General features: G+C 35.2%; 1 protein-coding gene across 3 annotated transcripts in view; it reads right to left on the bottom strand.

The window, feature by feature from the left end:
- Positions 1–630: 630 nt before the first annotated feature.
- The window catches only part of LOC105227726 (protein FAM13A), a 72,653-nt gene continuing 61,682 nt past the window's right edge, over positions 631–11,601 (bottom strand). For 2 of the 3 annotated variants that reach the window (XM_049452783.1, XM_049452784.1), the window contains 2 exons: positions 6,754–8,829; positions 631–2,234 (listed from right to left, as the gene is read on the bottom strand). In XM_049452783.1, the coding sequence (XP_049308740.1) occupies positions 1,506–2,234; positions 6,754–8,823 (2,799 nt within the window). In that variant the 5' untranslated portion in view covers positions 8,824–8,829 and the 3' untranslated portion in view covers positions 631–1,505. Of the gene's footprint in view, positions 2,235–6,753; positions 8,830–10,923; positions 11,593–11,601 lie in introns of those variants that run through there. The other variant, XM_011207217.4, reaches the window with a different exon arrangement.

The raw sequence follows: 11,601 nt of genomic DNA, 5'->3' as shown, positions 1-11,601 counted from the left end.
GGAACGCATCGTAAATTTGTTCTGGAATTACATACAAAAATGAGTGCATAAACTCAATTATTAAAATTCTCAACGCTATCGGTTCGTTATAACTTTATGTGGATTATGTGAAACCCCTAAATAATGTTCAGTAAATGTTGTCAGTGTTTTTTTTGAAAATAAAAGCTGTTATGCTTTCTCTTTTCAAGAAAAAATATGCTTATACATTCTTTTCTTAAACTCACACGTCTTCATAAGTGCAAAATTAGCATTTTATAATTGTCATAGCATGCATGATAATTTTTAAATTACAATTAAATCGAAATATTTTTTCAATAAAATCAATTTCAAGTTTTTTTCTAGTAAATTTTGTTTTTTTATTATATATATGTATATAAATATTGGTTGTACATCAAATAGCGTTTTTTGTTTTCGCAAAAACTTTGCTTTTGCTCAAAACTCAATATTATGCGCTCTTTATCGCCACTTTAACTTTCTCGCTATATAATAATTTTGCATATTTTTAGTGCGCTTACGCTACTAAGCATTTTTATTATAATTTTTTCTTTTGCATTGCTGTATTTTCTTTCTTTTCATTTCTTTCATTCGTATATTCTTTGCTTTTATTATCATTATTTCTTTTTCATTGCGGTATTTTCTTTGCTTTTATTCGTATTTTCTTGCCTTTCCTTTGTGTTTTTTTATCTTCGTTTAGCTTCAAATTGCGCTTCACCACTTAAGAACTAAAAAAGTTTTTTGTGAATTTTATAAAAATTAACACAGTTGGTCACAAGAGCTTAAACAACTAAATAACTGTTTGATGGCTCTGCGTTACATAAGTAAATCGCAATATTTTAATCGCATTTGGTACACAATATATGTAATTAAGTATATATAGAGCTTCTTATAAATGATATGAAAAATAATAAATATATATAATTTGTTTTATTGCTAAAATTAATATAACAATGTGTTTATATAGTAAAATATTTGTTTTTGTGTGTTTGCTTTGTCATGACAATAAATCAATTGAACAATATAAAAATACAATAAAAATAGTAATGAAAAATAACAGTAAATAATGTGTTATATATTTTGTTTTTTCAAATCACTAATTTCTAAAGAAACATCGATAAATTGTAAATCGTCGCGTTAACCAACACTGCACTGCTGCTGTTGTTGCCGAGTGCCTCCGGACTCGCATGTAAGATTAGCAGTGCGTTCGTTGGTGCGCTGTAACGCAAAGCTTTCGTGCTGTAAAACAAAGCTCTCGTGCATTCGTGCTTTAGTTACCGCAAATGCCGAAGCTTTGCGGCTGGTGCGTGCTGCTGCTAGGCCAACCGACTGCAGCTTTAAACAAGTTACTACTCACGGCAAGCGTTGTTGTAAAAAACAAAACAAAATTGCCGCCACAAACAAATTGAGCTTTTTCCGCAAACATCAACAATTGTTGTTGGAAAAAGAGTCATGTGTATCCGCGTAGCTTTCGCCAAAGCGCTTTTCGCCGCTATTACGCCACACACACTTTAAGCAAATGAACGCTTCTGCTTCTTGATAAGCTCCTGCAGCAGACGTGTCTTTGCCTTTTTCTCCTTGTACTGCGCATATGTCTCCTCGATAGTTTTGCGATCGTTCTTCAACATCTTGCGCCCGTTCTGCTCCTCAAAGATCGTCTCATACTCGCGTATGGTACGTTTGAGTATCTTCTTCTCTTCGCGTGTCTTCTCCAAGCATTCCCACAATTGTTCCAGATTTAAGGCGCTAATATTCTCGCTCGCGCTATTCGCCGCTGTCTGCGACGCAGTAGCCGCTGTTGTTGTTGTTGTTGCTGTTGCTGCTGCCTCACCGGTTGTGGCACCCGTTGTTGTGGTGGTCGAGTCATCGGATGAAGCATTCGGTGCGGTCGCCGAGTCGCTGGGCGAATTCGATTCCGTGCTGTTGGCAGATGAGAGTTGGTGGGGTGTAAATTCGAAGACCATTGCTTCGTTTTCGAGTATGGTTGGCAACTCCGGGGCGCCGGCCACAGCGCTGCCCGATTGCATAACACTACGCAACACCATACGCTTGAGCTGACGGTAGCGATCGTAGAGTGGTCGCGCCGCATCGCGTTCATCCTTGGTGCTGGGGCGTCCGTAGAGCGACTCGAAATAGAGTAGCCCGTGTTGTACGGCGCTCTTCTCTTGCACCAGCTGATCGGCGTTGAGTTCATCGAGCGATTCAGAGCGATTGGCGTCCTCACGCTTGTCCGAGAGGTTCTGCAAGGAAAAGAGCGAAAAAGTTTGATAAATAAAAGCTTTGTCTAATAAGAAAAGTTGATTTTAATAATTAAATATTTTTTCTAAAACTATTTTTTTTACGTTCTTTTATGTGTAAATTTGCTACACGTGTGTTGACGGAGCGTTAGGTAAGCTAAAGCGTAAGTTAAAACCTGGAAAGCGCTAATCATTCCGCAATTAACAAATTCTCGCCTGTCTAGTTCGGGCCAACCACCCGCATACGGTTGCAAGTTAAATACAACTTGAAGTAAATATTCAAGCCATTTTATTGTCATTTAGGGATTCTACACAGAAACTCTTACATCATAGTTGGTTTTTAAAGGGATCTGGTAGTCAAAATTTCTCTTTCGAATTTAATTGAAGTTTAAAATTAGTGTTTCACAAGTTCAGTAAAATACTAAATTTAGTATTTCACAAGTTCAGTACGTCCAAAAGTGTTCCATAAGTTCATAGTTCATGTTCAAAGATAAAATTTTTCATATTAGTTATATTATTATAATTTTTTCAATTTTGTTTTTTACTTAACAAACGGACTTTAATTAAGAAGTAAAATAAGATATTTTTAAAAGTTGTGTTCCACAAGTTCAATATAAGTTTTCCAAGCAAGTTTTGACCAGGAAGGCCTTAATATTTATGAAAGATTTAAGCTATAAATATTGTAGCATATTATTTATACAAAAGAGACCACGAATTCGCCTGGCATCTCTCTTTATCGCGAACTTCATTTCGCAAATAATTTCAAATTCTTTCTTCATTTCAATTTTCAAGGCCGAACTAATGGGCAGGCACTTAGCGGCTCACAAATTCCAAAAATTCGAAATTACCTCTAATTTAATAGCAGTAAGATTTCAAGCCAACCGGATAATTTAATCATGACAGAATTTAAAAAATTCAATTTACGCTGATTACCGAACAATTTTAGTGTTAATGCATATTTTTTCCACTAACCGACATTCATTTCTATTTTCATATTCACCTAATTGCCCTTCATCGCTACGTTAACCGTTGATTCCATTGAATATGCAACAACACTAAGCAGATAAATTTGCGACAAATTTTTTGACAATTTTCACAATTTGTTGACATTTGCATTTAGCATTAATCAGGCGAGCAAGCAAAACCACAAGCAGGCTAAGTACGTAAATGAATCTAAATGAATGCAAAAGCGAATCACGAGTAAAAGAAGTGCAAAAAATACAAAAATTGTACATGAAAAAAGGCACAAAAGTTGTCAATCCCCCAAAACGATAAGTGTAACTGTAAAACACAAACTAACAAGCTCGGAGCGCGCCAAAGAAAATTGCGACGCAAATATGAAATGAAATATGATGGCATGAATCGCATGCATTGTTAAATGTCAAAAAACAATATTAATAAATAAGGGCAAAAAGCCGAAACACCGTCCACTATACACCAGCTATCGGCGTGTTATGCTTGAGCTCTGCGCTATTATCAAAAATTTTACTGATGAGAACAACAACAGCAAGCAGGGGAGGTTTTGGTTCATTTAAATGTTATAAGCGCTTGCGTTATTAGCTAGTACTACTACTAGTTGATTATACCAATTTAAGCGATTTATACCAGTTTGTTCGATTCGCTACTTCTTGAGGTATACCGCATACAAAAGAGCTCAAATTATGCAGAACAAAGTCTCCGTAAAATATAGTTAAAGTCATTGTACCAAAGATCAATTGTATCAAAAGATAATAGCATGCAAACAAAACATTTTAGAACAAATACTTTTCAGTAGAAAATTTCTAATATATTGTCTACACCTGCATAATGTGGCAATAACAATAAACTGGCTGGCCTCAAAAGCCCTTTTTGCATGACATTAACTAATGCAATATTAAATGTCACGCCTACACTTCTTTTATAGACTATGAGCGCATCTATATTAAGAATACTTATTTCTTGGTATAATAGCTTCAGACGTCTGGAGATTTAGTGTGCGCTTAAAGTCGACGATTTTTATAGCCACTGCAATAACAATTTTAAAAGGTTGAGCGAACAATAGCTTACTTTATGGACGTAAAGAGCGAATTTGCATTTTCTATAGTTAATTTTTTCGAATTTGGGCATAATTTAGGGTTTTTAGTTTTAGTTAAAAAATAATTATTTTTAATAATAAAAAATATGAATGAAACTCTAAAACTTGTTGTTTATTATACGTTAAAGCGAGTTGGCAGTTTCAAATACTTTTCTTATACATACAAAATATATTTAAAAACAAGAATTATAAAAAATATAGAAAATATAACTATTTCCTTGAACAAACTGCCTCGGACAAGAGCGAGTTAGCGCAAGAGATGACCATTAAATCGTGAAAGTTCAATCATATAAATTTTAACTCGAAATGCAATTATATTGATCAATATGAATTATAATTAATCAATAATATTGTACAATAAATAATCAAACATTGGTACGTTTAATGTTCCTTGAAGATAGTGCCTTGGGCAAAAGCGAGCAAGCGCAAGAGATAAGTATTGAATCATGAGAGTTCGATCACGTAAAATTTTAACTCGAAATGCAATTTTATTGATTAATGTGATATATAATTCTTCAATAATATTGTGCAGTAAATAAAAAATATTGAATACGAATAAAAGAAAAGAAATCGAATAAAATTAAAACAAATATAATTAAATTACAAATTATATGAAATACAATTCTTCAATAATATTGTGCAATAAAGACTCGCAAGCACAAAAAATTAACATTAAGTCATGAGTACGAGCGCATAAATTTTAACTTGAAATGCAGCTTTATTGATCAATATGATATATAGGTTTTCAACAATATTGTGCAATACATAAAAAAAAGTCTTGACTATGAATCAAAAAAAGGAAACGAAAAAATATAATTAAATTATAAATTGTATGAAATATAATTCTTCAATAATATTGCGCAATAAAATATAATGAAATATTGGTATGACAAGCAATGCATTCCATTTGTTTGCTTTATCGTAAGATTAAGCGAAATTTTTCAATATTAAAAAATATTTTTTTTTTGTTTGAAACCAACTGAGGCCACTTTTCAAGATGAATAACAGTCTAACAGATCTTAGAGAACTTAAGGCATCCATAGGCGCTATTTTGCTATGCTTACGAATTTTGCAAAACTGACTAATATACCATAAGTTCCCAAAGAAAATATGAAATGAAAAATGAAAAATAAATAAAAATAAAAATGGCTTACTACCAACTTACTTGGGGAAAATGGCAAGTGAATCAGTCACAAAAATTTACAGGCAGACTACATTTGATTGGTTTCGCAAAATTTTTCCCACTTTTTGCTATTAATAATAATTGTAGGCAAGTGAAACACAAATATCATAAAAGCACAAAGCTCATACGTGCTGTAAAGCCATTGCCAAAATATAACGTCATATGTGCAAAAGTGTTCTGACAAGATCGGACAGCAAAAAGAAATTCTTGTGTTTTTACAATTTTTATTTTTTTGTGTCAAATGTACTCAATAGACGGCCATATAAGTCTAAGTGCTGTCAGAATTTGAATTTGTAGATACATTTATAGAATATATTGAGAATGTATTTTTATATTTTGTGTATACATACAAATATATTTATACAATATACATATTTATACTCTTAAGTACGTATACATTTAACCATTAGCACTGTTACACAACCTAATGTGCTTCTTTACTTTTTAGCAACCCTCTAATGACAAATGCTTTCGCAATTTCGCAGTCTCAGCGTCGCACATTAATTATTATATTGTTGTTGTTGCTTTTTATAAATGTATGACATTTAAATTTAGCAATGTTTAATCGCTTAAAAGTGCGGCGTTTACACGTGACGTAGCGCGCTTGCGTTTTGCTGCAGTTTTTTAATGTTTTTAAATATAGTCGTTAGCGAGTGGGCGTGTAGGTATATGTTGATATATATGTAGGTGTGTGTGTTTTCGGCGGCGTTTCGCTTTCGTTTTGAATTTTACAGTTCGCAGTTTTTAGCTTTTTTCTTTGTTTAACTAAAACATTTGCATGAAATTCTTTATATAAATAAACGTAAAGTATTTCTTCACGCGGAAGAGGTTAGTCAGCGTGTCTGGGTCTGCACTTGTACATGCAAACACAAGCAAGAAAAGAAAACAAGAGAATAATGCAGACGTCATCTGTAATTGTTGTAGAGGTAAACAAGAACTATTTTTGGTGAATAAGGTGTGTATAAATAGACAAGGGTATACTATTTTAACAGCGTAAAGCCGCCCAGGGCACAAAGATGACAGCTAAGAGCGAAATTGGTAGAAAAAACCATTTATAATCTTTTTTTTAAAGAGCGCTTAATAACTAATGAGTGCGTCAAAATCTAAATCATAACTTTTTTTCTATGCCCTCAACTTCATGAGAGACGCTCAAACAAAAAAAAAAACAAAAAAAAAATTTAAAAAAAAAATTAAAAAACTAAAATAAAATAAAAATATTTTTTTTTTTTTAATTTTTAAAATCACAAAAACCAATCTCATCTTACCTGCTCAATCTCCTGCAAGGTGGTCTTCATTTTCTCCAATTTCTTGGCCGAATCCATGCCACCGCTCACCTTCAAGCCCAGCGCGCCCATCGGATCGACCTTCAACTCCTGTCGCTCCTTGCGCAGCTTATTTATCTCAGCCAATATGTTCTTCATGTATTTATCGTTCATGCGTTCCGCCTGCGATGGCCTATAGCCCATACGCATTTCATAAGCCTCTTCTAGCTGCACGAGCTTCTTCTTTAAAGCGGTCAGGCGTTTATTCACTTGCTTAAGACGCTCCTCGGGCGATTGGAAAGACATCATTGCGGGTATGACTTGTTCCATAACATCACGCGAGGTAAAGGCACGGAAAGTGCTGAGCGACTCCATGCAATCCATGTCGTCATCGAAACGCTGCGCTGCGGATTGCTTGTGAAACTGTTGTGGATAGGGCATGACTTTGGAGAGTTTCGCAGCGGTATCGAGATTATCGACGGGATGATGACGCACGGGCGCATAGCGACGGCTTAGCATCGGTGTGGCATCTTCGGGTACGCTGCGCCCCCAAGGCAGCGCCTCTTGTGCCGCTGTCAGCGGTACGCTATTGTAGGCGCTGCTAATGGCGCTCGTGCGTTTTACTGACTGCGCTGTCGGCGTCGCTTTGTTCTCCTTGGGCGCGCTAGTTGCAATGCCATTGACGCTTTTGAGCTGCAATTGTGTGGTGGGCGCCGCAACGGTCTGCGCTTGCGGCTGCGCCGTTGGCGCTGGCTTTTGTGGCTGTTGATGGAAGTCAATTAGATTATTGTCATTGTGGTCGTTGGTGGCGCGCTCATTGCCGCTGCCGTTGCCGCTATTGTTGCTTGTGCTACCGTTAGCGGTGGTGGTGGTGGTGCCTTTCTTGCTAATGAAACCGCGTCGTTCATACTTCAACGTGGACAGATCGTATTTGTAGGCGGAATTCTCATCAAAACGCTTCGATGTGGCCAGATATTTGGCAGCGCTGCTAGCCGCGCTGCTGCTACCACCGCTGGCGCTGCTCTTCTTCACCACACCCACCTTGCGGCCGGGCGGCTGACGTGACTTGCACGAACGCTCGCTGCTGCGGCGACGCTCATGTTCGCATTCACTGTCATCGCTGTCGCGATGCTTGTTGCTGTTGCCGTTAACGCCATTGGTGCGTATGGGCGAGAAGCGCTGCGAACGCGCCGGGCTAGTTTCGTAGCGCGAGCGACGCGTCATATCTTTGGTGGGACCGGTGACCCACGAGTCGCGGTAGACAGGTGCGTGCGCGGTATCTTCTTGTTGCTGTTGTTGCAATTTTTGCCGATTTGCTAGCGCACCGTCATTCTCATCCGCGGCGCTGCGCTGTTGCTGTTGCTGCGACTGGCGCTGCTTTAGATCGGCAGCGCGACACTCGGCCGCTTCGCGCAACTCTTGCTCGTAGATGGCGTATGAGGCGGTCTTCTTGAAATCCTCCGATGAAACGCGTCTTATAACATCCGCGCTCTTGTTCGCCTTCAACGCGTTGCTGCCGGCATTGAGCGCATCGGCGCTGCCTACCGTTGCCGCTTGCTGCTCTTGTGTGAGTAGCTCTTCGCTATTGGAGCGCTGTAGCTTACGATCCTGCGTGACTGATGAAGTGCTGTCAAGGCGCTCTTTACGCTTACGTGATTTTTGCCAATCCAGCGGATTTATCAGTTCGGGTAGATATGTTGAACTAAAACGTGTTGATGTATTTGTTTGTGTACCGTTATTATTAATATTGTTGTTATTATTGTTATGTTGGCTATTAATGCTGCTAATGTTTATGATATTGTTGTTATTCTGTTTGAGTGTGCTGGCGACCAGGGCTAATGTGTTGTTGGTCGTTTTGTCGGGACTGGCGAGCGCGGTGAGTGTGTGGTGTACGCACTCGACGCTGTCGACGCCCTCCTTATGTGCGGGCGTGTTCGCCGCCGACGACGAAGAAGAAGACGATGATGATGAAGAGGAGGATGATGAATTACTGTCACAAGATGCTGTCGATGAGGATGAACCAGTGAGACGACTGAGGTCGTCTTCGCTTAGTCCTGTGGTAGGATGGCGCATGCCGCACTGCAAAGTAGAAGAAAAGAGAAAAATATTAGTACTCTCTATTAAAAATATTACTCATTTATTGTTAATTCTTGCATATGCTTTAATTCTAAAAAATTACTTAGATAAAATCTTAACTAAACTAAGTTTCAAATCATTTTATAGCTTAATAATCATAAGTAGGCTTATCTTATTGTCATTTTCATGACAGTTATCAGCTGTAACGGATATCTTTATTGTAGCAATAATTCTTTACTATTAATTTATTTTATATAATTATTATTACAGCATGAATCGCGCGCAACTGAGCTTTAGTGCGCTTAATATTTCGTGTTAGCGCAATAACTGTAAATTCGCGTGTAACTAAAAAGTTCGCTAATAGCCACTTAATAGCATTTATTTAATCATAATTTCAACGCAAATCACACAAAACCTTTTAATTGTTCTACAATTGCGCTTTATATGAATCTAACGACAGAGCACCGGGGCGTATGAGTAACATTTTAATATTGCGTTGTCATACAAGTCTTTTGGTCTCAGTAGTAAAAAAATATTAATAATGCTGTTGAGGTGCTAAATTAACTAAATTGCACAAAAAAATATTTAATTTATTTGTTTATAATTTTAATTTATTTTTTTTTTAATTTTAATTTTTTTTTAATTTTATTTTGTTTTTTAAATTTTAATTATTTTTTTTTTACTTTTAATATACTCAAATAATTGTTGTTGCTGTATATATTAATCAAGATTTCAACTTGTCATCTAATAGCATTTGCTTAATTGTGTTTATGACGTAATTTTATAGCATTTCAGTTACTTGTAGATGTAGAAAATAAGATAAGTTAAGTCAAGCACCAAAAAAAATAACAAAATTTCTTGTTTTAAATTTCGTCTAAATGAAGCGGCACTTTTCTTAATACATGTATGTATGTTTGTATGTATATACTGTGGTAAATAAGTGCATACATGGTTGAAAAATATCAATCGATCATAAATGCTTTGAGCGTGTCATGACTCATTGCGTATCAGCAATTGCTCGTTCTGTTTTTTAGGAAGTAAAGCCAAAACATGCTTACTGCACTTTAGAACCGTAGAATGTGTGATAAAAAAAATAAAAACTTAAAAATTTTATAAAAAGATAATTTGTGGTCACTTGCTTTTTCTTAATTTCAGAAAAACCACTATTGTAAATGTTTCTAACTAGTTGCAAACTAGGACCTACATACATAAATAAATTCCAATTTTTTTAAGATAAATATTTATTAGAAAATAATTCGGGTTTCCCCCAAAAATTTAAATAAGTGCAATAGTCTGATGATATTGCAATTATTTCTAACTAGTCACAAACTAGTACCTAAATCACCACTTTAGGATGCGTTTGAAAAAAAGCAACTTAAAAAGATAATGATGAAAGTATTATAAAATAATTCGTTTTCTTTCCGAAAAAGTGAAATAAGTGCGATAGCCTGATGATATTAAGACTATTTCATTTATTAAAAAAAATAATTATATAAAAAAAAATTTAATCAATGCGGAAATACTACCGAGCATATATTTTTAAATTATAATCATATTTTTAAACTTGCGCCTATTAATACCCTAAAAGATATTACGACTGTCAGTTGTTAAAGAAACTTTAAAATAACTAAAAACAAAAAATTAAAATATGCATAATTTGGAGAAATTTCATAACCATAACTTGAAATAGTTCACAGCAAAATTGCAAGCATATTTTTAAACCTGCATCAACATAAAACATTTTCGTTAAAATCTCACTTTTGCTTTCTACATACATAAATTTTTTGTATTAGAACCAATATTAAACTGAATAACATGCAAATACTACAAAAAATTGTCACAAACTAGTTCAGAAGTCATGACTTTGGTAGTAGTTACCAACTAGTTTCGAATTCATGACTTTAGGAGCAGTTTAGTAAAGTAAGCGAAATCAGTTATATAAACTTCAAAATTCAAAATGTTTGTAAATTTTAAATATTTAGCCTAATTAATGCTTAATCTAGTCTAATTTTTGGTTATGAACACTCAAAAGATTACATAATCTGAATTATTTATAGCAAAAAAAAAATTGTATAAAAATGTTAAATAAATTATTACCAGTATGTACGTGATGAGTCGCGGTGTCATTTTGTTAAATTTCAAATACTTGTTTTCAAAATACTGTAAAACGTTTCAAGCTTTTTTTGCTTAGATTTTTGTTTGTATTTTCGTTACAATTCTTTTGTAAAGCAATGAATTGCAAATCACTTTATCGCTAATCACCACAAGGTGTTCAATGCGTTATCTTGCAGGGTTGCTTAAGCACCACACACCCGTAAAGTTACGTATTTTGTTTTTATCAAAAACGCTAATCACTGATTGCCTTCAATTGAATTCAATTATTTCGTCGCGCACAATTTGAATGGCAAATGATTCTTTACAACTTTGTTTTATATTCTGTTTTTATTTTTTATTCAAATTGATTTGTTGAAGCAACCTTTCGGCTATGCAAGCTTCTTTCAGCGTTTGTCAAAGTGCCGTTGAGCGCGTTCCCAAGTGGCACTCCAGTTGTAGTTTTGGCGTAGGAAATTATTAACGATTTTTTCCCTGACCATTCGATTAACGTGCATGAGACGTTGCAGTAAATTATTTTCACAATTCTAATATATTTCACAATTTGGTAATATATATTTTTTTAATTTTCCTTCACTGATAGGCTGTTTGTTGAATCACTACAGAAGTTGTTGTTCTCTTTGCGAAATCTGTTTCACTAATAATTTCATTGTCGCGGCGACA

This window comes from Bactrocera dorsalis, chromosome 3, assembly GCF_023373825.1.
Source record: "Bactrocera dorsalis isolate Fly_Bdor chromosome 3, ASM2337382v1, whole genome shotgun sequence".
NCBI classification, from domain to species: domain Eukaryota; kingdom Metazoa; phylum Arthropoda; class Insecta; order Diptera; family Tephritidae; genus Bactrocera; species Bactrocera dorsalis.
This window is presented reverse-complemented; position numbering and strand designations above follow the sequence as displayed.